The 27,742-nt window shown below is 41.2% G+C and overlaps 1 protein-coding gene across 3 annotated transcripts in view; it reads right to left on the bottom strand.

Moving 5' to 3' along the window:
- WFS1 (wolframin ER transmembrane glycoprotein) overlaps nt 1-27,742 on the bottom strand; it is a 1,039,913-nt gene that overhangs the window by 257,793 nt on the left and 754,378 nt on the right. For 2 of the 3 annotated variants that reach the window (XM_044062607.1, XM_044062608.1), the window contains exon 7: nt 16,068-16,136. The exons of the other annotated variant lie outside the window; for it this stretch is intronic. In XM_044062607.1, the coding sequence (XP_043918542.1) occupies nt 16,068-16,136 (69 nt within the window). The remainder of the gene's footprint in view (nt 1-16,067; nt 16,137-27,742) is intronic. 3 annotated transcript variants of the gene reach the window in all.

The following is a 27,742-nucleotide window of genomic DNA, read 5'->3' as shown; positions in this document are numbered from 1 at the left end:
TAAACTACAGGAGTCAATTCTGGGCACACTGCAGGTGCTGCAAAGGGCATCTTTAGCCAACATCAATGACTGAAACAATACTAATTTCACAAACTTTAATCATATTTCAACATGGGGTCCATTCCAATCATGGTATCAGAAACCCAAAAGACTTGGAGAAATAAAATCAACAGTTATTATACCCCATGCTTCATTGATTTTATACTTGCTTATTATAATGTACAAATGATTAACCATTCTACTAAAGGATAAGATATACTTGATGATGTCCTCACAAACATGGCCACTTCTTGAGAATCTCCATGGTCGCCATCTTCTCTTGTTAAATCAGACTATAAGTCATTGACCCTTTCTTTTAAAACTAAAGGCAATTCCATTCCTAATTCACCTGCATTTAGATACTTCCCAAAAGCAAACCTTCTTGAATTACTCTGTAACTAAATAAATTTCAGTTGTAATCCTGTCAATGGAACACATTGCTAAAACTGCCAAGTCTCTAAAACAGCTATATTTGTAAGGCAGTTGCTATCTGCATCAAATACAATGGGAAGTTTAAAAACAAACCCTTACTGTAAATTATCCATATAAATAAACCATGTAATATGAGGGAGAAAAATACTTAATGGAATGGGCAGAGGTCCAATTACACATTTTAAAAGCACAGAAACTAGCAAAGCTGAATATGAGCTTAAAATAGGCACTGAAATGAAAAATAACTACACATCTTTAACTATGTCTAGAAGTTAAGAACACCTGGCAACATTTTCAGCTAGTCCACAATAATACTGCTCAATCTGATTCAAAGAAAACAGCCATCTTCTCTAAAAAGTTTAGTGCAAATTTTACTCTACCCATAGTTATAACAATTCCACAGAGTCCATAATCCCTGTTCCCCCCTTTTAGTTACTATGGAACAAGTTATCTCCACCCTCTCAAGAACTATCATCATCTCAGTGTGCCCTGATAATATTAAGATTCAGATTGTCAGTATCAAATACAAACTATCTGATCCCATACTCAAAGTCTTTAACCTAAGCTTCTGTAATTGTTACAATTCCTTAAACCTGGGAAACCAGCCATTGTAATGCAGCTACACAAATGTGACAATTACAAACCCATTAATCTCACTAGATTCAAATGCAAAACTATGAACATACTAAGACTTCGTTAACCTGGACATTGAAAATCTATTAATACTGGACCCTTATCAATGGGCCTTTGTCAAAGACAGGTCCCATCTTTTTAATGTCATTAATTCCTTTGAAATGTCACAGACAGCTGAAAGCAGATATGCATTACATACAGCACATCTGGATCTGGCCAAGGCCTTTGGCATAATTCTTCACGCAAGTATTACTGACAGATTTATAAAATTGAATACAAGTTCACATATCTTGCAGTGGATAACTGACTATTTGACAGAACCCATGTAGTTAGAGTTGCATGTGCAACTTCTGAAAGCACAAAAAAGTTACTACGGTGTGCCACAGAGCTTACTGTTGGGGCCTGCCTCTTATTTGGAATCTACTTCTCAGACCTTCAAGCCAACACGTCCGGCCTGGGGTTATTTAATATTGCAGACAATTGTAAACTGGGTGCAATTCATTCATCCACTGAGTCAATTGCTCCAACACTGGTTAAACAAAGTTAAAAACTCACACAAGGAAACAGCCACAAACTAAACATGACAAATCTTTATATGTTTACAAAAATGAACACTTCATTTTTTTTATAAACAAAACATCTCCACATCATACACTGTCTAATCAGACACTGTCATAAAGGATAGAGGCACTCGGTTATTCTTTAGCTTTTGACCATCATGTCTCTACAACTGGAAAACTTTCTATCTGGTTCTCTTTTTATTAGTTACTAGTTTTATGGTCTGTGTTCTCCACATTTTGTTGTTTGTAATTTCAAACGGCATCAACTCCAGACACAAAGTCTTAAATTCACTTATCTTTAGTAATATCCATTATCAAATACAACGCCCTTGTAGCATGTCTTTCTCGAAACATAATTATCAGTTTGATGGACCTCACAATTTCCTAACTAAATAAATGAATTGCATCAACAGCCTCAGTTATCTTAACAGAGATGCAGCCCTCTCTCTGTACTCCGTCTCACATGCCTTTGCAGTGATCAGTGTCTCACTTCTCAAGCCATGAAAGACCCAGAACTCCTTGGCCTCTAACTTCACAGATCAAATGGTTCCTTCAAATACTGGCTAAATGACCTAAAACTTTCCTAAATAGATAAATAAAACATGCTGGTGTGATACAGACATATCTCACTACTGAACCACCCCCATCCTCCTGGAACAACCTTCTACTACACATCCAACAAGGAAGCTACCCTGTCATCTTCTACATAAACCTAGTCAAATGAAAAGGCAGGCTCAAAAAATTCTCACCTCAGCTACCTTGCAAGGCTGTAAAGAACTTCTGAATATAGTTTATTGGCTGGGCTTGCAATTGACTGAAGACTAATTGCCTAATAATTATCTGTGAACCTACGAACAAACTTCCATACTAATGTTCCACAGTTTCCTGCTTCTCAAATGAATATCATATAATATTTTTTTGCCCAAGTGAACAATGCCCTGACCTAGATCATTCTCACAGCTACAAAGGGCTTTGATTACTGATCCCCCCAAATTTGCACCCTTTTCCTAGTTTCCCTCATTATTACCAATGTACTTTAAAAATCTACTTCATGAAAATCAATTTCCTTCTTTACACAGCCTACTCTACTCTGTTTCCTTCATGAAACACACAGCCATAAAGGATTTGTCTGCATCCCTCCTACCACTCTCTCCCTTCAGACTCTCTTCTCCTGCAATCAGTCCTCCATCTAATGGTCATATTCGCAAGGTATTTCAGTTTCAACATCATCCTATGACTCTATTCATGCTTTGTGACTTTGCTCTACTCAGAAGTCAGTTTTTATCCCTACAGTCCTCCTGCAGTTTGTCTGCTGTACAATCTACCACTTTACTGTCTAATCTTTCCTCTCCGTTGTTCCAAGCTTCTGGGACATCTGCCATCAGTAATAAAACATACACGTCCCTTCTCTCTCCAAACACCATCTCTTCCACTTCTGCAGCTAATTCCTCATCAGTCTCCATATCATTCCACCACTGTTAACAGTGCACTCTATAGCTCTCCAATCAGCACAGTTAGAGGGTTTCTCCAGCGTCCTGAATAAATTTCCCTCCGTCTGAATAAACACCACTTTATATCTCCCATAAAACATCTGGACTTGCCTAGTCAATAATTAAGTAAATAAATAAATAACAAAAACGTGGTCCATTTTCCTGAACTCATGCCCCCTTTTCATATCAAACCTACCCAAGGAATGAAGGTCTCTCTCTCTCCACTCCTCCTTGAACTTTTGTTCTTATGCATAAAACAGGGACACAGACTGATTTAAATAAGTTTATTGGCACTTTGGGAAAAATGTGGGTTAGTCCTAAATGTTACCCAATCTTTATGAAAGATTACGGAGGAATTCAATGCAGATAAATGCCAGCAAATAGGAAGTTCTGTGAGTAGAGGTGATAGCCACCAAGAAATGCATCTTCCAAGAAATGAAATTTACAGCTGATGGTCAAAATTATTCAAATATATTAGGAGAAGGACTTTCCATAGGCAGGTGAAAATGCAGGATTCCTTTAAAGAAGTGCCTGAACAGTTAGTGTTAGTCTACAGTTCTACAGTCTGCAAGATCATGAACTGCAGAGATGCTAGGTGCAAGTACCCTGATCAGGGAAAAATTGAGGCCCAGCTCATGCAAGTAACATGACATAAGTCAGTATCATATGAAAACAAACCAAGTGAAGCAGCACAAGATACAACTTTACCCCAATGAAGAATCTCTTCCACTTGCCACAGAACATCTGAAAAATAAAAAGCTTCCTGGTAGCACTATTTAAACTCAAACACTATCCACACAAGGCATCTAAATGAGTAGCCAGGCCCTAAGCTTCAGCATTTTTATGTACGTCATTCCAAGTGCCTGCTCGTCATCACATCAAGACCCTGCTATGACTGAACGCTTTCATTCCCTATCAATGGGACAAGAGATAGCTGAATTAAGGTCATCCATGCAGCCATGAGTGGGTGTCTGTTTTCATATCCTATCTGGACAGAATGCTTGCAAACATGATAGCCTGCTGTGCCTTCCTCAGAGACCAGGTGTATTTCTGCATCCACTCAGTGGAGGCTACCATGCGGATGCGGCTTGGGAAAGTCAAGCACATATCCCCAACCCATAACACACATGCTGTGCAACTCTTTTCAGTAAGTAGGCAGCACCCCCTCCCCCCAGAATGGATGAGCTGCCATTAGCAGCTTACTCCCTCCCACCCTTCGTCATCATCTCCTCTTCTGTCTGGGTTACCAGTTAATCTCAAGTCATCTGTGTTTTGAGCAATGCTTTACTCCTTTTGTACCATGACCCTTTCTTTGACACGGGGTTGGTTTATGCTTCAATGGAGACCAGTTATAATAAATTAGGCAGGTTCCCATACTACTGATGGCCTGAAAGCCTGGACCCAAAGCCTTCTTAATTTTCAAGTTATGAAATGGTCCAAGGACATTTTCAGCCATGACTTAAGAACGTTAAATGCTATGGGTTCACTGCATGGCAGCTGTATTCTGTGTTGAGCCCTCCTGATTCTCTGGATTCACCACAGGCTCTGTGACTCTGTCAGTTATGTCAAGCACCTTGAATCTGAATCTGTAAGGACCTCTAAGTAAAGAGGCAAGCAAGTCTCTATCTTTGTTTTCACCCTCAACACACAATCGGTGACACCACAAATAGGCTTCTTGCCCTTGATTATACATTTATATCACACATTTACATTTTCTCTGTATCTACAGATAGCAATATTGTGAAGACTTTTTTTCTGTTTTACTCTGTTCACTGCATTCATCCTTCCACAAACATGAACTTAGATACTGAAAGACCACAAGCACATATATTCCTTTAGGTGCCATTCATTTTTATCTTTTTTTAACATCAAATAGTGACAAAGCCAGTACAGATGATCCAAAAAATGGTTGACTGTGCTGTGCAACCTTTTTTGAGTAAGATCTCAGTACAGCAGGATTTGGGGAATTTGCCCTTCCCCCACAGTAGTTCAGCCTCAGAATTGGTATACATAATTAGCAGGGGGGTGTGGTGGGCAAGGAGTGTATTTTTTTGCCAATGTTTTTAATTTCGACCTTTAGATGTTAGATGAATAGAGGTATCACTTTATCACATTTTAATGAGATGGGATAAAATAAACCCATTCTTTCATATGGTCACAATATGAAAGCTGCCTCTTATGTACTTGCATGCTAACATGTCACTGCCATAGGGCATTGTGACAGTGAAAAAGTTTTGTCCACTTCCAGGAAAATGAAATCTAACCTACACTGATTCCAGATGATCTTCCAGTACACAACTCAATAAGGAAATCCAGGCTGTCAGCAGCAAAACTGGATACTTGTCAACCAAATTCACCAAACTCCTGGTATTAAAGGTTATCTGTATTTTACCTGGCTTAGATGACCCTATTCCACTAATCAGGCCTGGGGCTCAGAAACTCTCGCATCATCTCTGATCTCCGGATAAAGTAAATGTTTTTCTTTGACTCCTTTGATTTTTGTTAGTTTCGAGCTCTGACAGTTACTTATGGCCACTGCTTTGTTTCAGCAACAAACAATGGCCCCCACCAGTTGCTTCACAAAGGTTCTAAATATTACAGTTGCGAGGACTCCTCCCCCAGCTATTACCTTCAAAGGTGTAAAGTTTCTTTCAGTTCATGCCCATGCTAAACCACACATCCGTGGGGAACAGCTCAGTGATAAATCTTATTGTCACAGGTCACATAACATTTTTAATGCTGCAAAACATTCCAAAAGGAATTACAGTAATGGTTAACAGATCAAAACGTTCTGCAGACAGAATGCAGAATCAAGTGCAAACAAAAAACCATTTTCCTTAAGTATTGAGTACTTTAAAGGTAATTTTAAAATGAAGAAAACTTACTTGTGAGAAAATAAAGTGACATATACATCTGTTTTCCTTTAGATGACAGAATCCATAAAGTAAAATACTGGATTACTGCAATGCTCGAACAGCAGAAATAAACAGCCCTTCAAAGTATATACTCCTAGCCCCACAAAGTATATACTCTTTACATATTGTATGTAAAGTAGCAATATTAGTATAAAGACTACCCTCTGGTTTTTTTTGCACTGTTGTGGTAACATCAGTACTTGACACAACATTTGTGTTTACTGTATTTATTCCATCCATCCTCAAACCCCTTTTTCCCATTTTGCACGAGGTTGGGTGTTACTTTCAACAATGACAATCATCTCAAGCTAAGGTTTACACCTCTGGATGGCTAGCCCTGCCATGGTAGTTCATCTGTATCACTCACTCGCACCTACGTCCAATTTAGAGTGTCCAATCCACCTAGTGCATGTCTTTGGAATGGAAACCTATGCAACTCTAAGAAGGACATGCAAACTCTGCACAGAAGGTACAGCAGCAGAGAAATGAACTGGAGAACCTCTTGGTGTGAGGTGACAACGCTAAATGTTGCACCACCAAGGCCATCCCCATGGCAATATTTCGAAAGTTAACTTGTGTAAAAGGCATGTACTCAACTTACGGTTCCTTGATGTTACTATGTCACAGACTGTGATGCTGTCAGATTTTATGTTGGCTTGTGTACATGAGTTAACAATCCTGTTGCTTCAGTCACAAATATCGCTCACAGGTCAATGATTATCAATGTAACACTGTATACAGAATAACAGATCAAGCAAATAGTAAGCAAATGAATAAATGTTCAAAATGATGCTGTAGCTGATAAGAAAAAATAAGCATGCACATTTTGCAGTGAGAACATAAAACCAAAGCCACTGCCAATTTCTTCCTCACCAATAACCTTTTACTTACTCAACAGTACAGTTAGTTCCTAAAGTGTTTTTTTTTTTTTTTTTTTGCAATCATTATCATCATATGTTGAAAAATAAACACAGTTCTACTTTATAAACTCTGCCGCCTGCTCCCCCCATGCATTAATTGTGCTATGCACAGAATAGCATCTGTCCGCTATATTACTTGTACAGCGGTCAGCACAGCACATACAACAGGCTTATCAAACAGTGAAAAACATATTTCTGCAATCATGATAAAGAACTGTGCATTGCTTTCTGAAAGAGGAATAAAAAGGGAAAGTAAGTGAGTTAAGAGTACTGCTTGTTAACAATAATCTTGGTTCATTTTCTTTTAAGAGTGACACAAACAGTTCTGAAGCAATGGTATCAATCATGGATAAAACTTTTTGTTATGCTACCCCTCCACTTACATACAAGCAATCCAACACAATATATGTAATACTGTTCACAGCCTTGAGCACTGAATGTGAGGAAGTACAATTACATGCATTTGCCAGCAGACAGTAAAATATACAGCAAGAAGTAATGGTCAAATATAGGCAACATGAACTGTTCCAGTTTTTATATGATTACAAAATGTGTACACCTTCTTCAGAGTAAATTAATGGGTCTGCAATACTGATTTGTTTTTTTCAGCCACAATACCATCTTCCTACTACAGACTGCTTCCAAATAGTATGACTTTATTACTCTCCATTTTTCCTAGGGTCCTCCCTCACCTCAGAGTAGTAGCACCCCTCTCTCTTGGGTGGAACCAGCTATATTCAAATATCACAACTCAAAAAGCTTATAAAATGTATGCCAACATTTCTTACTTCGACAAAGTATACTGTGTTTCATGACAATACCGTTCTTAGAAATTTACCACATCTTATTACATTGTTTACCCAAAGCAACACTGATACAGCTTAGCATTACATTTAATAACCTTATCCTACTGTTATAAACTCTCATCACCTTAAAAGTAAACCATTACATTAGCAAGGCATTTATCTGTCCATTTTTCTCTGTTCCTTCCTTCTCTTTCCTTGTTGCATCTTTTATTTTCCACGGTCAATAACTGCATCCAATCCCAGTGAGTATCCACTTGAAACTTCAGAAAATAAAATACAGTCAGGATAACTATTCCATATGGTCATTTCAGGTTAAGCCTGAAGTGCACACAAGCAGCAGTCAGTCATGCTGAGCTTGTAGGCTATACCTTCCTCTATTCTTTTAATCCTAGCATCTTCCTATAGAGATCAACTGTTTATTTAAGCATGAGAGTATTTGGCTGGCAAGTCTCTGAACATGGAAGTCTTAACAGTCTGTCCCATACATTCCATCTATCATCAGCCAACTTCCCGAAGTGTCAGGTTTTGTTAATTCCATTTCCTCAGATCCTTTATTCTGTACATCTCTCCGAAATATGGGGATCCATTAGATTTCCATTTCTTAGTGCTTGCTTTGTTTGCCATGATCATTAAGAGGGAGACTATTGCCTGTACACAACCTGGAGTTCCTGAAATTCCCCCACACAATACAAACAGGTCCTTGGTGAAATGAATGCTCCCAGTCCCTACTGCATTCCACCAGCTCACTGAAATCTGTTTTAAATGGTCTTAGTGCATTGTACACCCAGAATATATAGGGTTCGAGGTGCCCCATTTCCCTGCATTACATCTCCAGCACACCAACAGCACCCATGGAAACATTTTATTCAGTTGTGATGATGTGTTAAAGTATTTATGCAAACATTTCCTTACAAAGATATGAAACCTACTCAACTTAGTGGCATACATGGAGCTTTACAAACCTCTTTCAATAGATCCATTCCTAAGGGCTTTTGAAGAAGATTTTCCCATTCTTGCATTAAGTCTCTAGTAGTCCGTTTTCTTTATTCCAATAATGCCTTATATCCCCCACTCACAGTCCTTTTTTAGGACTGCCAACTCAAACCTACCTCTAATATAAGTTTAAGCAATTCCAGTTTGTGCTGTTCATTTCCAACCACCTCCTTTATCTCATTACAGACTTTCATCAGCTCCCAATAAGCGACTGATTCCCTACATTCAAACAAAGGGCTGAGCTCACCTCATCCCATGTTTTCAGCCTTCCTTGTCCCCAATATCACCTCCTTTGTGCCTCAACTTCTGCAGTAATGATGTTCCTGGTGGCCATCCCTTGCTCAGAAGAGAGAGAGTAACCAATCTCTGCCATATTTTCTTCTCCTTAAGAGTTAAAGTCTTTTAATACACACCTCAACACACTTGCTTTGCATATGCTGTTACCTCTCTCCCTTCCAATGCATCCCACATCGCATGTAAGAGCAAATTACTGTGTTGTGTGCGGAGCCTGGTAATCGTGACAATATACGGTAGATAATTCTAACCTGTGTCGCTTTGAAGTCAATTTTTAAATCCAAGAATCCCACCCCTTCCAGGACTTGGGGTAATACCAAATTATACCACTTCACTCTTTCCTTCATCACCTCCCAAAATAATTCCCTTACTGCTCTCCCTCGGCTTTCACCAGATGGACTGGGAAGGCAGAAAAAATATGCCTGTCCCACATATAACATCAAGGGAACCAAAAACATCTTAATTGCCTGAATCTTACTATGCTCCTCCATAAGAAACATTTTCCATTTCCTTATCAGACTTAATATTTTGGCAACAATTTCATTTTACATCCTTTAAGCCGCCTGCTATATATCCCTCTGTAGCTACACCCCTAAATATTTCAAACACTCATGACCGCACAGATAAGGATATTGTTGAACTAGCTCCATTATAGCGATGTAATTTAAAACTATAACAATGTCTTTTCCCTATTTACTTTAAATTCCACCAGATCATAGAAATTCTGGAGCCTACCAAAAAGATGCCCTAAAACCCTCTCAGGATTTAACACAAAAGGATGTCATCTACAAAAAGAGCAATCTTCTGTTGAGTAGAGCCCCATATGTATCCTTCAACATCTGATACCCTAATTTCTCTTGCAAAGGTGCTCCAAGTAGAGTGCAAACAGTAGGGGAGAAAGCGGACAACCCTGCTGCTTACCCCAAACCATTTCCATTGGAACAGAGACCCCTCCCCCAATTTCAGCAATGTTCACAATATATCTCAAACAGCTATGCTATCCATGGCTCTGGAAAATCCATCACTTTCAGTGCTTAAGGTAAACCCAATCCACCCCCATCAAAGGTCTTTTCCACATCCAAACTAGTAAGAATTAATGGATTGCCACTGCAAGCTGCATCACTCTGAATCAGGATGGGTTTATTAATATTGCCAAACATTTGCTGCCCTCCCATGAACCTGCACTGATCCACATGTACTATTCATCTTAATGATCCTGCCAGGTTTGTCAAAATCGTCATAAATACTTTATAATCATGGTTCAAAAAAAGATCCTGGGTTTGTGAGGTCCCTGCCCTCCTTAGGGATCAATACCAATATCACCTGCTTCCAAGGTGGAATTACTCCATCCTAAAAGATGGCAATAGATAATTTTATCCATATTTTAACTACGACCCCAACATGCCTCCCCCAGATTTCCAAACCCTGCAACTTCCTGGCCTTTTGCTTCTTCATGGCACCCCAAATCTCTTCCTCTATGACAGGTGCTATTAAAGCTTTCCTTTCAGGTGGACATAGCTTCAACAGATTTAAGTCCCTAAAATATCTGTGGACTCTATGTCTCAATAGCTATCCTCTTCACTGTTGTATAGCTTCTCATAAAATGAAGCTAAACTCTCTCTGATCTGACCTGGGCTTGTTTCAAGTCTCCAACTGTCTGATCTCTGATTTTTGTCATCTGCCTATACACATTTTGCTGTCTTAGCGTTTGTGCAAGCAGCTTCATCACTCTGGGAATACATGTTAACTCTATAGTTATGCAACATGTCCCAAAAATTTGTGACTACCCCTTTGGCACTATTCAGCTGATCTTCTAGGTTCCCAGTCATGCCCTGTCTAGCCATACCTTAAAGTATTTTAACTCATTACATCTGAGTGATGTCTCCCAGTTGTTTCTGCAGTTACATCCTACTGATGCCTTCTAGGCATCAACTATTGCTTGTTCATAATTGCAATAATAATTCCAAAACCATGCCACATGCAAAGTATTAGAAGATTTCATGATATCTGATCTGTATCTAGTACAGGTAAAAAGTTTTTTTTTTATACAATATGTATATTGTCATAAATGTCATGTTTTCTAAATATCTTGACAACCAAGTAGCACAGGCAGAGCTGCTTAGCCTTAAATGAAAGTTCTCACCTGGATGAACAAAATGCAGCCGGCAATATATATGTAACTTGAGTGGTTGCCAAAATATTGTAAGTTGTGTACAAAATACTAAAAAGTTAATAGTTATTCCATTTACTTTCACTTATAAAATCCAGTTTAAGACCTAAAACCTAAAGAATACTAACATTATAAATACAGTTTGTGCTAAAGAGTTGGCCATTTACACTTCTTTAGTAACCCCTACAAGTTCCAGAGGTATGGACATTTGTTTGAAATGTGAGGGGAATCTACTCTGAAAGTTCGAACCTCATATAATCTAAATCCATTTTCGCAAAATGAAAATAGTGAAAGCTTCAACGGCAAATTTTTCCCAGGGTAAGTGACTTGCCCAAACTTAAATGAAATACAAACCGAAGTAAATAAAACCCACCTAGGTGGGGGGGCTGCGTCTCCCCCTCAACTCTATATAACAACTCCAGAATTGCACTACAGTGGAGAAAAGGGCATGTAGGCCAAGTGTTTTTACTTACCTTGGGAAAAATTTGCCATTTGGGTAATTAAGCTTTTGCGATTTTCATCTCGCGAAAATGGATTTCGATTATATGAGGTTCGACCTTTCAAAGTAGATCTATGTGAGGACACAATTTGATTCTATCAAAAAGCTTAGGCTCCGCCCATTGGAAGTTACAGTGCAAACTTCCAGAGCTCCACTAAAAGGAATGAGTTAATTTTTTTATGGCTTCGAGATACCTCTCATATGCCCTTCATCTCACAATTCCAGATTTCTAGTCTACTAGTTGTTTTATACTGGTTTTACACAATTCCCACTCAGCAACCCCAACTACACATTCTTGCTGTATATCTTCTAGTAAGTCCTCCAAAAAGCCATCAAACCATCTCCCAAAGCTCTCCTTTTTTGAAAGATGCATGTATCCAGGATCCAGTGTTTTCCCCTTTTTTGCACCTGCATGCTGAAGGGTAGCCAGAATGAGGGCATTATCAGAGATCAAGATTGGGTATTTCTCTATCTGCTTAATCACAAATAAATATTCTCTTGTCAAACAACACCTGTTCAGTATAGACATTAACTTGGCTTGGTGGGAGATCAACTACCAGCCCAAATAGGTAAGTACCTTGGTCAGGGGCCCCCAGACACATCCTCCTTTGAGCAGTGTGTATTCCAGTTGTCATCTAAAATGAGTATGCGCACATGAAAGGCAATATATTTCACAAAATCAGCCTAACCACTTCTCTTTTCAACCCAGGCAGAAGGTAAACATTAGCAATTCTAGCAGGATCCCATATCCATCTGCCTCCATCTTTCTCCTCATCTATACTAACCCTACAACCACCTCTTGTCAGTGCGAGTACTCCCCTCTTCCTTTCATTTTCCAGTTCTGTATAATCTCCTGTCATTCTTATCCACTTAATAAGCCTCTCATGTTACTGCACAGTCATGTAAATGTCCTGCAATATAATGTTTGCCTTCCTTTTGTACAAAAAGGTCAGTAACCTCTGCAGCTTCTTTCCACTGAGCAGTACATTTATGTTCCACAAAATAAAAAATAATCTGGTGCAACTCACTGGAAAGATTCTAGTCTAATCCTCAGTAATTTGAATTTCATGCCAGAATGCCACTTTATGCTTCCTGTGTATAACTCTTGCAAACTCTGATCGTAACATAAAGGCTTCTTCGCATCTCTCTCTCAATGATCTATGATGCATACTTTAACAGAAAATAAAAATAAATTAACAACAAACCACTGAAATTTAAACAAAAAGTCAAACTACATACAAAAATATGTCCAGATTACATTTCTAGTCCAACGTGCTCATATGGCAGTAAAGCTTTCAACCATCCAGGAGATTCAGAACACCTCACCAGCCAGGAAGCTTCCATGGTTATCTTTCACCTGGGAGGCTATCTCTATCTTATAGTTTGCTTTGTCAGATTTGACAAGCTCTCCAGTTTGTTTAGACTGTGAGCATCTTTTTGCACTATTTTGTCTGCTCCTTAGATTTGGAGAGGATTTTTCCTTTTGCTGAATAGCCTATTTATGCTAGGGGTCCACCAGGGTGGTTTATTTTTGCTAGTAATCACAGGTTTTGACTCAGACAGTTACTACTGCCTCCTCTATGCAGCTATGAATGCGGTTGTACAGTGCTTCTGTGTACAGCTCAGAGTAGGCCTCAGTGTCATCTGGGTTCAGAAGGGCTTGGAATTTTAATAAGCTGTCACTTAGTTTGAGGTAAATGACCTTAGTAAAGAGTTTGATGGGGGTTCTATGTTAGTTTTAATACTAAAGGAGATCATTTTTTGGTCAGATCTTAACAGGGAGGAGTTAATGTATGGGAGGGAGCAGCATCCCCCCCATGTTCGTGAGTACCAGGTCTAGGATATTTGTATCTCTAGTTGGAGAGCTAACTAGTTGCTCCAGAGTGTTTGTGTTGATGAAGTCCAAAAACCTCTGAGCAAGTCAATTATGGGTTGTATAAGACTGTCAGTTTATGGAGGGATAGTTGAAGTCACCCATATAGTGTTAGGATGAATATTAAGAGATTCCAGTATGTTTAGGTAGGAGGTTTGGTTTTCCAGACTCATGTTAGGGGATCTGTAGCTGGCAATGATATGATAGGTGGTCACGGCTACGGTTAGCATGGCATGGAGTAGCTCAAGTGAGTTATGTTGCGGGACAAGTCTAGCAGTCTACTTTTCCTTTATGAACACTGAGGCACTCTCCCTTTATTTTATCCTGAGGTGATCAAAATGTATGAAAGGCATTGTGGCCTTTGACTGCCTGGATGCTTTCTATGATTTTGAACCATGTTTCTATGACTGGGCATATGTCTGCATTCTCCAGGGTGAAGAGTACTTCCAGGGAGTGCTTAAACTCCTACCACTGAGCAGCAGTACCTTTAGGTAGTCGCAGTTGACATTTGTTATGCTGGAAAGTTTAAATACTTGGCACGGCCTACAAAAGGCACTATAAATTTATAAATTATGTTAGCAGATGCAGATTGTGGTCTACAATGTTTACTAATTAAAAGACTGCATGGTCACAATTTTCGTAGTACATATTGTTTATAAGGCAAGAAACCTATCTGCCCAGTGTATTATTCTACTTTGCAGTATACAGAATGATTCTAGAACAATGCTGAGAATTCTAAATGTTTACGAGTGCCTGAAGAAAATGTTTCCTTTTTATTTCTTTTTCTCTCTGGCAACATTTAAATAATGACTGATTTTTAACATTTCACTGCATCAGGACTAACATACATCTGTGCTGCATTACACAGCATTAACTTGTTCTTTACATATGCATCATGAGGGGTATGTGGAAGGAATTCTGAACTGTTCAACAATTCTCTTCCATTCCCTATATTCAGGCACAACATATTAGCCAAGTGGTCTGCATTTGTTTTTAATAACAGGAATGCTCTCGCAGTTGTCTGACTGCTTGGGTAGGGGTAGACAACGTCTCTGTTTAAGACCACAAATACATTAACAGTAACTGTTGATTTCCTTGACGACTGTGGCATAAGATTTTATGATTTCACAAAGGTCCAGTGCACATTATGCTAGTTTAATACTGCAGAGAGCCAGCATTATATGTCAAATAACCATTAACACAAACAAAAAATGTTGGGAGTATCAAAGTACTTTAAAACAGTAGCATTACTTGATAAGAGAAATATTCTTACTACACTGAGATAATAGTTAACTGTCTTATGGACTAATATGATACACTATTACTATGACTGATAAACATACATGCACCCTGAATAGGAATATCACATTTTCACAAGCAACAAAATGCATTCATGTCTATAAATTACTGACTTTATAGATAGCAACTTCCTGCATGTGTATTCACCATTTGTTGTACAAAAATGTAATGTTCTTAAGTGATCTAGTTCAAAATCAGTCTGCTGTTGGTCAGTGGACAATCACTATGCAACAAAACAAGTTTACTATTTCACATAAAATAAGGACTTCATCCTGCAATACCACTTCAACCTTTCATTTTCAACTGTTAATGGCTGTGAAAGTAATGAACCTGACTTTTCCCCTGTGAAACTGCCAATATATTTTTTCCACATCAGGTGGTGGAGTAACAAATGATGCAGTCCATTCTGCCTTCCTGAAGTTACATACAACTAATTAGTTCATTTCAAAATGAAACTATTTTACAACTTCCTCTTTGTATAGTATAGGAAAATGCATTAAGCATGATGTGCTGGCTCGCAAAGCACTTCCTACTCAAACTACAACCCCATCACTCTGTTACACCCAAATACAATGAGGATTAGACTAGAATCTTTCCAGTCTGTAAGACTAACGTTTTAAGGCAGGCTAGTGTTTGTTGACCTGTAACTACATCAAAGCTGAACTGGGGCTCTTACCTATTTAATGAAAAATAAAATAAATGTTTAATACTCATAAATAAAGCAACTCACCAAAAGGGAGTAGCCAGATTTTGTCTTGGCCTAGATGCCACATCATCCTAGAAAAGCCCATGCCAAGCCGTACTGAACTGCAGACTGGATACTGTCATCATATATCAGCAAATAAATGTAGCTGGAATTTAACTGATGAATCTAACAGACTCCTATGGTAGTCAACATTAAACAACTTATTATACAATTTATTAAAAAAGATGCAATGCAAAATGATCACATAGAAATTAAAAAAAACGAAAGGAGAGTAAAGCAGCACTGGAAAGCTGCATTATGGGAAAAGACCTAAAGCTGAAAGCAACAGGAGGACAACAAAGGCATAGAAAGTAGCAACAGAGTGCTAAAGAATACAGAATAAATGGCTGTCTAAATGAGTTGCTATCAAATCTATACAACTCATTGAAATGTTTTCACCTGAAATGATTTGCGATGGTCTGGAGGAAACTGAGTCAACTTCTGAGGAACATACAGAGGGAGGAGCCACTGAAGAAGAAAGTAACCAAGATGATCCCAGGGTAGCAGAAAGAGAAAGACAAACATGACAAAAAAAGATTGAGAGAGACAAACACATCTTATTACAATATTATCTTGGAAGATTCAAATGGTTTTCAGTAGTGTATAATAAATGATTAAGTTCAGATGGCAAAAAAATCAAAACAATTATGTACTCATCATGCAAATACTGTCAGTAATGCAAGTAATGCAGAATATGAAACTTCTTTTTTATGTAAGCAGCAAGTTTTTCAGTCACTTATGAATATCATAAGCTGCTAAGCATGCTAAACATGTAACTCTGAATTACGTGTATATCTCAAAGTAGGCACTGTTTACAGCTTGGCCTCCATGCTAACAGTTCTGCATTTCTTAAAACACACAAAAATGAGATTACAACAGATTATGAGTAGGGTGGAAGAGGACAATTTCACTGCCCTTAAATAATCAATATCTGAAACATACTAGCCTACATTTTGTTTTATCTTCTAATAAAGTAACCATTAAGTCCTTTATATTCAATGACAGACAACAGGAGTTAAAATTTTGGATTCAGAAGGCCATATCATCATCACCTGGTACACTACAAATTACAAAAAAATAAGTGCTTGCATTTCAGTGTTCAGTCTGAAAAGAAATACTTTTACCTCAAACTCCTTATGAAGATTGTTCTCTAAGCATGTGAAGTATAACTTGAATCAAACACTTCAGTAAGATATGTTTGTCTACATTCTAAAGCATGTGATGGTGCCTAACTTTTTCACAAATCACCAGAAACATAGGCACATACTGTAAAATGAGAAGTTATGTACCTACCATAACGTTCCATGTTAGTTGTCTTCTCTCGCCTTCTCTCTTGCTGGATGGGTTTGGATCCGAACCTCGGCTCCGACTCAGCCACTTACTAAAGCTCGAGAGCTAATTTTACTGGCTCGATGCAACCCTATATCCCATGATGCTAGGCGATAACTACCCAGATCACGTTTGGTAGCTGAAAAAAAACAACCTAGGCAATATAGTCCTCCAACTGGAGAGGAGGAGGAAAAGGATAACCCCGAAAGGATCGCTATTCTAAGCTGAAGTTACCCTAGGACAAGGTATTTGGCTGAAAATGCAAGATCAGGACCCTTCAAAGAAGGGGAAAAACTTCTCGGTCTGTCCAGGCTAGGGGGATGGCGGGCAGGACGCAAGAAAGAAGGCGAAAGAAGACAACTAACATGGAACGTTATGGTAGGTACATAACTTCTCAATGTTAAGTTGTCAATCTCGCCTTCATTCTTGCTGGATGGGACCGCGTCCCTAGCACCTTCATCCTGGGTGGCTCATTGGAACAGACTCTTGAGAACGGTGGAACCAAAGTTTGCCCTGCTTCTGGAGGCCATGTCCAATTTGTAATGCGATACGAAGGTATGAGGAGAAGCCCATGTGGCTGCCACGCAAATAGTGTCTACTGGTAGTCTGGCTTGAAAGGCTGTTGATGTGGCTAGTGCCCTGGTTGAATGGGCTCTTTGCCTAGAAGGCAATTCTTTACCCCTGAGTTGGTAAATATACGCGATCAAAGAAGAGAGCCACCTAGACAAAGTTACCTTGGATACTGGACAGCCTTTCCTATTTTCTGCATAAGATAAAAAGAGTTGATCAGATTTCCTGATTTGTTTAGTTCTGTCCAAATAATATCGGAGCTGACGATGAACATCCAGACAATGCAGTTTTTGCTCTGCCTTGTTCGTATAGTTAGGGAAGAAAACTGGGAGGTCAACTGATTGATTTAAATTTGCCTGCGAAGCTACCTTGGGTATGAAAGAGGGGTTCATTCTCAGAGAAACTCTGTCTTTGTGGAAGACTAAGTAAGGAGGACAAATGCAGAGGGCATGAAGTTCAGATACTCTCCTAGCAGATGTAACAGCGACCAGGAAGAGTGTTTTCCAGGAAAGTAATTTCAGTGAACAGGAAGCCGCAGGTTCAAAGGGAGATAGAATCAAGGATGTTAAAACTAGGTTTAGAATCAAGGATGTTAAAACTAGGTTTAGATCCCACTGTGGTGGAGGATCTTTGATCGGAGGTTTGAGTAAAAAGACACCTCTTAGGAATGCTTTTAAAAGCTTATGGGACATGATGCTGCAGTCCGACAAACCTATGTGAAAATTTGAAATGGCTGCCAACTGAACTTTTACTGTGGAGGATGAAGACCCTGAATGGAAGATTTCAGCTAGGAAATCTAAGACCGAGTGAATTGGAGCAGTGAACTGATCTATATTTCTAGCTTTTGCCCAGAAGGAAAAACGTTGCAATTTACTAGTGTAAATTCTTCTGGTAGAAGATTTAAGGGAAGATACTATAATATCCCTGACGGGATTTGAAATCATAGGAAGCCTGGCTAGGGACGGAAGTGGAGCAACCAAGCAGTGAGGTTGAGAGAATGAAGGGATTGATGCAGCTGCCCCGACTGATGGGCCAAAAGATCTGGCACTGGATCCAGATGTCAAGGCTGCTCCAAGAGATAACGATGCAGGAACGGAAACCATATCTGTCGAGGCCAATAAGGGGCAGTGAGAATCATCTTGGCTCTCAAGGCGGTTGCTTTCTGAATTACCTGTGATATTAACGGAAGGGGTGGAAAAGCGTAAAGAAGTCCCTGAGACCAATCGTGGACTACAGCATCTCTGGGGGGATGGCCTGGCAGGGGGAAGAGAGTGAAGAAGTCGGGGCATTTGCTGTTTTGAGGTGTAGCAAAAAGATTGCAGCAAGGAAGGTCCCACTTCTGAAAAATCTCTTCCGTCACAGATTGTTTGAGAGACCACTCGTGTGGCATGAGGATAGCTCTGCTCAACCTGTCAACTATGATGTTGGACTTCCCGGGGATATGCGTTGCTATCAGAAACCGCTGAGAAGAGATCGCCCATTTCCAAAGTCTGAGAGCTTCTCGACACAGGGGATAGGACTTGGTTCCGCCCTGCTTGTTGATATACCACACTACGGACATATTGTCTGTTCAGATTGCAATAGTCTCCAGGGGAAGAGAGTCTTCGAGGGCTTGCAATGTCAAAAGCACTGCTCTCATCTCCAGGACATTTATGTGCAGGTGGCTTTCGAGAGGTTGCCATGTGCCGTGGACTGTCCTGCCCTGAAAATGCCCCCCCACCCGATCAGGGAGGCGTCCAATGTGACCGTGGCGACCGGAGAGGGGGGAATAAAGGGTCTGCCTTGATGGACTTGATGGGAGCTCATCCACCAAGAGAGATGATTTTTGCAAATTGGAGTTATCATGATCTTGTAGTGCATGGGGAGTTGTTGGAAAGACCATTGGGCGAAAAGCATCCACTGTAGAAGATGCATTTAAAAACGGGCAAGAGGAAGAAGTGTGATGGCGGCCGCCATGAGCCCTAATACTTTCAGGACATACCTGGCCTGAATTCTGTCGCTCTGAAGCAGAACATGGACATGATTTTGGATATCTAAAATCCTTTGATCTGTTAGCTTTGCTGAAAGCTGCACGGTGTCCAAGTTGGCGCCTATAAAGGTAATAGACTGACAAGGCAGACTTTCCGAAATTTATAGAGATTCCTAGCCCTCTGCAAATGTGAATGGTGTAATCTCTGGCCTGAAGAAGTTGATGCCTGGTGGTGGCGGTAAGGAGCCAGTCATCTAGATATGGAAACACCTGGAATCCTTGACGCCTCAGGTGAGCCGTAATCGCTACCATACATTTGGTGAACACTCTGGGGGCTGTAGTGAGACCAAAGGGCAGGGCTCTGAATTGGTAGTGACTGGCCCCCAGCCGGAAGCGGAGAAACCTCCTGGAGCGCCTGTGAATTTTGATGTGATAGTACGCATCCTGAAGGTCCACAGAGCACATCCAATTGTCCTTGCCCAGAAAGAGTAGAATGGACTGTAGCGTGACCATCCGGAATCTTGTCTTTTTTACAAACTTGTTTAGTTTGCTGAGATCTAATATTGGTCTCCAGTCTACTGTTTATTTTGGTACCAAAAAGAACTGTGAGTAGACTACGGATACTATTTGGTCTGCTGGGACTGGCTGGATGGCCCTTTTTGCTAGTAGGTTTGAAATTTCTAGCACTGCTTGTTCCCTTAGACTGGGTGGAATGTCTGGAAGGGATCCCTTTTGTTGAGTTGGGGTTTGGATAAAGGGAATTTTGTAACCCTCGGATATAACCGACTGTACCAATTTGTCTAAAGTAAGGGAGAGTCAGGCTTTTGGGTACAGCGATAATCTTCCCCCGAATGCCTCCGAAGGTGGACAGTCGGGCAACATCTCAGGGATGTTGGAAGGGTTTGTCAGAGAGAGACTCTCTGTTACCCCGATTCTGCGGACCCCCTCTGCCTCTTGGGCGGCGTCTGTTGTTGTTACCCCCTCTGCCTCTGGGGGTAAACTGACCTCTTGAGTCAGGCGTGACTCCTTGTGATTTGCAGAACCACATTTTTCCACCCTTTTGACCCTTAGGATATGGTCTGGAAGGGGTGTCGAAACGGACTCCTACGGCAGAAAGAGTCTTGCCATCTTGCTCGCATCTGGTCAAGGTGTCTTTCACTTGAGGGCCGAACAACGTGGAACCATCAAAGGGGGAGTTAGTGAAGGACGCCTTGAAGGGGTCTGCAAAATTACAAAGCCGCATCCAGGCATGACGCCTTAAGGCCACACCTGTGCCTGCAGCCCTACTCGCTCCATCGGCTGCATAGGAAATGAGCCGCATGGAGGAGTTACCAATGGAGTTTAGGGTTCCCAGCTGTGAGTTAATTTTCTCTTGGGACCCAGCAGCTGACGTATCCTGTAAAACTTCACCCAACTCTTTGGGAACATCTCTCTGAAGGCGGGTGAAGTGACAAGTAATTCAGCGACTGCATGGCAAAGGTCGCTGAAGAAAACATCCGCTTGCCATACCTATCCATAGTCCTAGAATCCTTGTTAGGAGAATGGATAGGTACTGAAGGATTAGCTAGTTCCTTCTTGGTGGCTGCAACCACCACCATGGCATCAACCGGGACACCTTTTGTTAGAAATTGCCTGTCCGCTGGAGCCGTAATAAATTTAGAAGGCCTCCGTGGGGTGGGTTCCAACGAATATGGGGCCGTCCACGCCTTCCGTGCCACCACGTCCATAAGGGGGTCGAAAGGCAGAGACACCCAGGAGGTGGAAGGTCGAGAACCAAACGCCTCCAGGTAAACCGACTCGTCCTCAGAAGGATTAAGGGAAGACCAGTTCCCCCTCGGTTTCAGGATTTCAAGGATGTCTGAGAAGGAGACATTCTCAGAGGGGGACCTTGGGGATCCTTCCGACTCATCCAAGTTGGTATCGGATGTAATGGACTCAGGGGAGTCCACATGCTTCCTCTTATATGTCCTCTTGCGCGGAGGTTCACCTGACAGGTCAGGAGAATCCTCGGAAGAGGAAGATATTCCCAGTGGGGAAACCTGAGGCGTTGGATCTCTGGGTCCGGGAGCAAGAGAGTGATAAGAGACGTCAGCAGGCACTGTAGTGGGAGGAGCTGATGGAGCTGACTGTTGACCATGCCCTGGGGCTAGTACACTCCTCATCACCTCGAAGGCTCCCCTAGCAGATAGGCCAGAGGGCTCCCGCTCCTAAGAGGTACGAACCCCAGGCCGCACCGACAGGGACGATTCCAAAGCCGATGTCAAGGCCGAGCTCATCAGTGCCGACACTCCGAGAGGGAGAACGGGGTCGGACAAGGGTCCAATGCCACTCGCCCCCTTGGAGCCGGCGAGAGAGACCAGGCGCCCGGATCTCTCCAAAGAAGGTATCAAGGAGGAGATTGGAGCAGAAGACGACTGAGCCGAAGGGGGGGTTATCGGCTCCAATGCCACAACAGCCACGGCTCTGAACTCTGAGGAGGAATAGTAGGTAGAGTTGAAATAGCCACTGTCTGATGAGACGGGCTATGAAGCATTTGGGCCAGTGCCTGAGACTTTAACAGTCTACTGACCACTCTCTCGAGGTCATGGTCGGAAAGACTGGACGACCGAGAAGAATGGCTCCGATGGCTCCGCTCCGAGAGCAAGGGCGACCCTGGAGCCGAATGGCTCGATTCCAGAGATGGAGATCTGGATCTTTTTCTGGAGATGGATGGAGCCGAAGGAGCCGAAGATACGTCGGCTCCAGTCGGAACCGATCATGAAGGTAAAGGCTCAGCAGTATCGGCGCCGAGTGGAGCCGAAGTTGGAAGCTGTGGCACTGAAGCATCGGCTCCAGCCGGAGCCGATGTTGCCACAGATGATGAGCCAGCAGCCGAAGGCTTAGGACTCAGAGCCGACGGTTTTGCTGGCTTCGAGAGCTTCCCCGGCACGGACTTAGGCGGGGAGCCCTCGGGCTTTAATAAGCCCCTTAAGATTAATTTGTTCCTGCGCTCCTGCAGGACTCTTGGGCTGAATGCATGGCACACAGAACAAGAGTCCTGCAGGTGCAGGGGTCCCCAGGCAGTAAACACAAGAAGTGTGACCGTCTGTCAGAGACATCTTCTGACATCTTCTGACAGCACGAGTCACACTTCTTGAAGCCTGAGACCTTTGTGTACTGTCGAAGAAAAGGCACAAGTAAAAAAAAAAAAAAAAACACACACACCCAATCCAAGCAAACTAGTTAAACAGGGATAGACAAGTGCACCACAGACACAGCAGAGAATCCCTGTCAGGAACTAGGAAAAGAGCAGGTCAAAGGCCTAAGTAGGGGGAGGGATTAAAATGGATAAAAAGGGAAAAATTTTTTTAGCACTAACGGGAAAAGGGGTGTAATATAACTGTTAGCTAACTAAACAAAGAAAGGGAGTGGGAAGGCTAAGTTTCAAAGGTGACTTTGAAGTAAAGAAATCCCAACACTTACCAAGAGCCGGTAAAACGCACCTCGTCAGCGAAGTGGCAAACGAGATCTGGGTAGTTATCGCCTAGCATCATGGGATATAGGGTTGCCTCGAGCCGGTAAAATTAACTCTCGAGCTTTAGTAAGTGGCCAAGTCGGAGCCGAGGTTCGGCTCCAAACCCATCCAGCAAGAATGAAGGCGAGACTGACAACTTAACATTCTCATTTTTTACATACCACAACCATCTCTATGTTAATTTATTCTGCACAGCTGATTTTTTTTCTACAGCAGTCTCTCTCCTCTCCTATACTAACCCAACCAAATGGAAATGCAAATAATACACAAGTTTCTTAAGATCCACAATTCTGTGAATACACACATATATCATAATCTCAATCGTAAATGCATTTCCTCAGCGTGAGACAAAGACGAAGACAAATTTAATAAGTGGCAAGCTAGGAAAAAATACTGCAGGCTTAGTATATATTGCCACAGGCTTAATGTGCATACCTTGGAAATTCCAGCATTTCACTGAACCACCTCAGTCCCACAAGCCAGTCAGAAAGCAAGGAATAATACCCATTACAGAAAGTGATATGAGGCAGTAGTGTTTTAAAGCCTAAAGCAAAAGATGGAGTGCTTCATCTCCTCTAGAAGAGTTGGTATTGTATATACCCCTCACTCTACGGATTATTAGTAAGCTTAATAAAAGTACTAACAGAAGAAATATTTTTTTCAGTTTTACTAGTAAACATGTAAAGGATTTTGATGAAAACATATTTCACAGCTACAATTCTGTAAGTGCAACCAAATGAAGTCAGATGCTCTTGATATATTAACTTCCTTTCTATGGATGGAGTGAAGTAAGAGATCATACATGTGGGTGTATCACAGACCACAGCCTGACAGACAGAGATACTGAGCTGTGAATGGCAAGGTGGGTAATGATCGTGGACAATCCATACCACATCTGTCATAAACATGCAATTGTAATAGCAGATCTCTATTGGAAGTGATATGCCAGACTAGCAGGGTTGAGAATTTATGCAAAGACTGTAACCCAGGCTACAAATACAAAGGTCAACTTAATTTGTGAAATGTGATGATTACAGTATAATGGAACTTAACACAGTGCTAAGAACAAACATTCACTCTTCCTCTGGACCAAGGAGTACATTTCACAGCAGTCACTAATATTCAATGGTGGCCACGGCAATGAACAGCAGAGTGCAACAGAATCAACATTATGGGATGTACCCACCACAGGACACAGTATGAAAATGTTTTTACTGTTTCAGAAACATGTCTGCCTACTGTTTGGACACCCATTATGAATGCAGGTCTTGGCCTGTATCTGTGGTGTGGGGGATTCCCATAAAGTTTTATAGTTTCTTACTAGACTCTTGATTTTGGAGGATCTTTAGAAGTTTAGCCATGCATTATCATGAAACTCTTTTTAGCCCTGTAATTTAAACACAACCAACCAAGAGCAGGCAGAGCATTTACATGTTACACCTTTCTATAAGATAAAAGAAAGGATTTGCAGTTTCTCATCCAATCATCCACATTATGTTTGAGGAGGGTAACAGAAGTACTTTGCTTTATGTGGAGTCGAATTCTCTGTGATATATACGCATCCTTCCAACATGTTCTAATTATGATGTGAAAAACATTTAGATCAACTGGGTGGGTGTTTATACCATCATTCCTTATGCAGACGTGTAGTAGGTCTAACAGTACAGGATCTGTAGATTCTCTGTAAGCAAGAAAGAAGTCATTCCTCAGTAACCTGTATGAAACTGAAAATAGGGACAAGACTTTAAGATGATCAGTGCAGTTCTTATGGTTTAGACCTTTGAGTTTTGTGGTAAGAAAACACTGAGCATTCAGGTTATGTCAAGCGTTTGGAAAGGAGCATGCCAAAAGGGGTACACTCAATGATCAGTCTAATAAGTGTTGAATACATGGAATTATCACATTGCGGGTCCTGGACACCATGCTCTTATTAATAAGCTGTACAGACTTTCTTACAATACTGGATACATAGTGATAGGACAGGTCAATGTCCAAGATTTCTCACTACTGGATTAATTTGCAGAGGTGTGTTGTTAATGTGATAGTTACAGCAGACTTCATGCTTGCCAAAGTAAGTCCATGGTTTTGACACCAGCTATTTGTATGGAAAAGGCCTTCTTGGAGGATCTTGGTGTCCTCTTGAGAGTTACTAATTGCACTTTAATTGCAATCATCAGTAAAGTTGGTGAGCCATAAGACCTTAACAACAGTTTGACCTATAAGAAGTAAATACCAAAAAGGAGTGGCCCAAGGACAAAGCCCTGTGTAAACCACCAGTGACCGGTCTTTTGGAGGAGATGGAGCTGCCCATCCTAATTTCCTGGATTACAACTGTGATGCAATTTGCTGTCCATCGAGTTATAAACGGACTGACATTTCGCTAGGACAGTTTATTAATACCAGCATGTGGAAGGGTGTCAAACTCCTTAGTGAGATCTAGGTATGCAGTGTGTGCTGATGTTCCCTCATCCATTGCTTCTCAAAGAAGTTATCCAGGTTGAGCACACTGGACCTGCTCTTAAACCCGAAATGACTCGGGTCAAGGATTTGTAGGTTGCAATGGCATTCTTTAATTCCATAATGATCCTTTCTATAGACTTACAGATGAAGCTCAGACTTATTGGTCTACAGTTACCAAAGTCATTTGATTCCCCACCCTTGTACAGGGGTATAACTATTGCTGTCCTCCATTTATCTGGCTTAGAACTTGTTTGGAGTCTAGTATTGAATAAGCTCTGTAGTGGGTTTGACAAGTCTTGCATCCTGGCATATTATTTGGCTCCAAAGAAGCAGTGTCCTTGGCTTGGACAATGCCATGAGGGCTTGGGAGATGGGGGAAGCAGAGATGTGGGTGTATGATGCAAGAATGTTTGGGGGTGAGCTAAATGCATTTATTAGTCGATTGGCTATGTCCCATGGGGGGTCTGAGGAGGTGGTATCATTGACTTTTATCTCTGTGAAATGCCAGACATTGTTTCTGAGATTACCAATATAGTTAATGAGGGCTACGTGGTTGTCTTCAACCTTGGTGGCTATATTTACTTCATATATGGCTTTGGTTTACTTCAGCAAGGCCTGGAGTTCTGGAGCTAAATTTAGCAAGAGCATTTCTGGCACGCAGGGAGTTGCATTTACGTATTATGTGTAATAAGTTTTTTCTCTTATTGTAGAATCTATCGAAATTTGGGTTCCACAAGAGTTTATTTTTAAATTTGGCATTGTATTTATTTTTAAGGAGAGATACTTCTATGTAGCTACTTACATAAACATGGAATCTGATAGTAAAGGATTCAGCATACACAATGGAGTCACGTGGAGGGAAAACTGAATTTGGCCAGGTCATCACTCAGTTTAAGTACATTAGCCTTTGTGTAACCACTGAATTCTGAGTTACTGGAACGCGCTTCTGGCTTATAGTGAATGTGGCTGATTTATGGTCAGCTTTGAGTAGGGAGGGAGTTAAAACTTGTACGGAACAGTCCCAAACTTGTAAGGACCAAGATCTAGTTGAGGTACAGACTAACTGATGCAGAGAATTTGTATTAATGAAGTCTAGAAACCTCTGGGCATGCATGTTAAAGCATGTAGAAGTCTCCCAATTTACATAGAGGTAAATGAAGTCCTCTAGGTGGATGGTATCTGGCTTGATGCATAGGAACTCCTTGCTCCTCAGGCAGATGGTATGGGCCAGAGGGGACATACAGGTGATGTGATTATGGGGTTTTATTAATGGTAACCTAGACATTTATTCTGTTTAATGAGTCCAGAGAAGGCACTTCGTTAAATAAGACTCTCCTCTGGGTTTAATGGCCTTGTCTAGTGCAGTAGACCTGAATGCATGGTAAGCAAAGAAGCCTTGTAGTCTGTATGAACTTGAAACAGGTCTCCATGACAATGTAGAAAACAATGCATTCCAATGTAAAGAGTGCCTGTAGGGAGTGGAGTTTTCTATTAAGGCTCCTAGCACTGAGCAGCAAAATACAAAATTTATGTACTCACCATAATGATAGATCTGCATGGTCTCCTTCCATCTGGTTCAACGTGTTGGGTTATCGCATCCGACTCGGGTCTGAGACTGGCCATATTCCAAAGATTTCAGCCCTTGAGCTCTGCTTCCTCTACCCACAGTACCCTGCTCTACTAGGATTACCTCAGATCAAGTTTGCCCCTCTCTGTAAGACTTTCCACTACTTTTTCCCAGAGAAAACACTAAGAACCCAAGAAAAAACAGAAGCACTATCCTCCCTAACTCGGTTGTCCCATGATCGAGATACATACGAAAATGGCAGGGGCATGTGGGAGGGAAGGGTCTATCGTTATGATTACATAACTTTTGTATCAGACTGTGTCTTTTCCATCTTGGTTCAATCTGGTGGAAAGAGTCCCCAACCACATAAAAACCCTAGGAAGGTCCCATGAAAGATCATACTGCAATTCAGTGGAACCAAAGGAGGCCGTAGACCTCAAGTGAATTGTCCAGATTAGATTAGATTAGATTAGATTAGATTAGTACTAAGCTAACTGCCCTTGCGAGCCTTTTTAAGCCTAGCCAATTATCCCTTGTGAGACTCAAACCCTGCACCTTGTGTTTGCAAGGCAAACACCTTAACCATTAGGCCACCCTCCCAACCAGCTTGTAATGGGACTCAAACGTGCAAGGACCCAACCAAGTGGCAGCAGCACAATCATCCA

This window comes from Protopterus annectens, chromosome 2.part1, assembly GCF_019279795.1.
Source record: "Protopterus annectens isolate FY-2018-M chromosome 2.part1, PAN1.0, whole genome shotgun sequence".
NCBI classification, from domain to species: domain Eukaryota; kingdom Metazoa; phylum Chordata; order Ceratodontiformes; family Protopteridae; genus Protopterus; species Protopterus annectens.
This window is presented reverse-complemented; position numbering and strand designations above follow the sequence as displayed.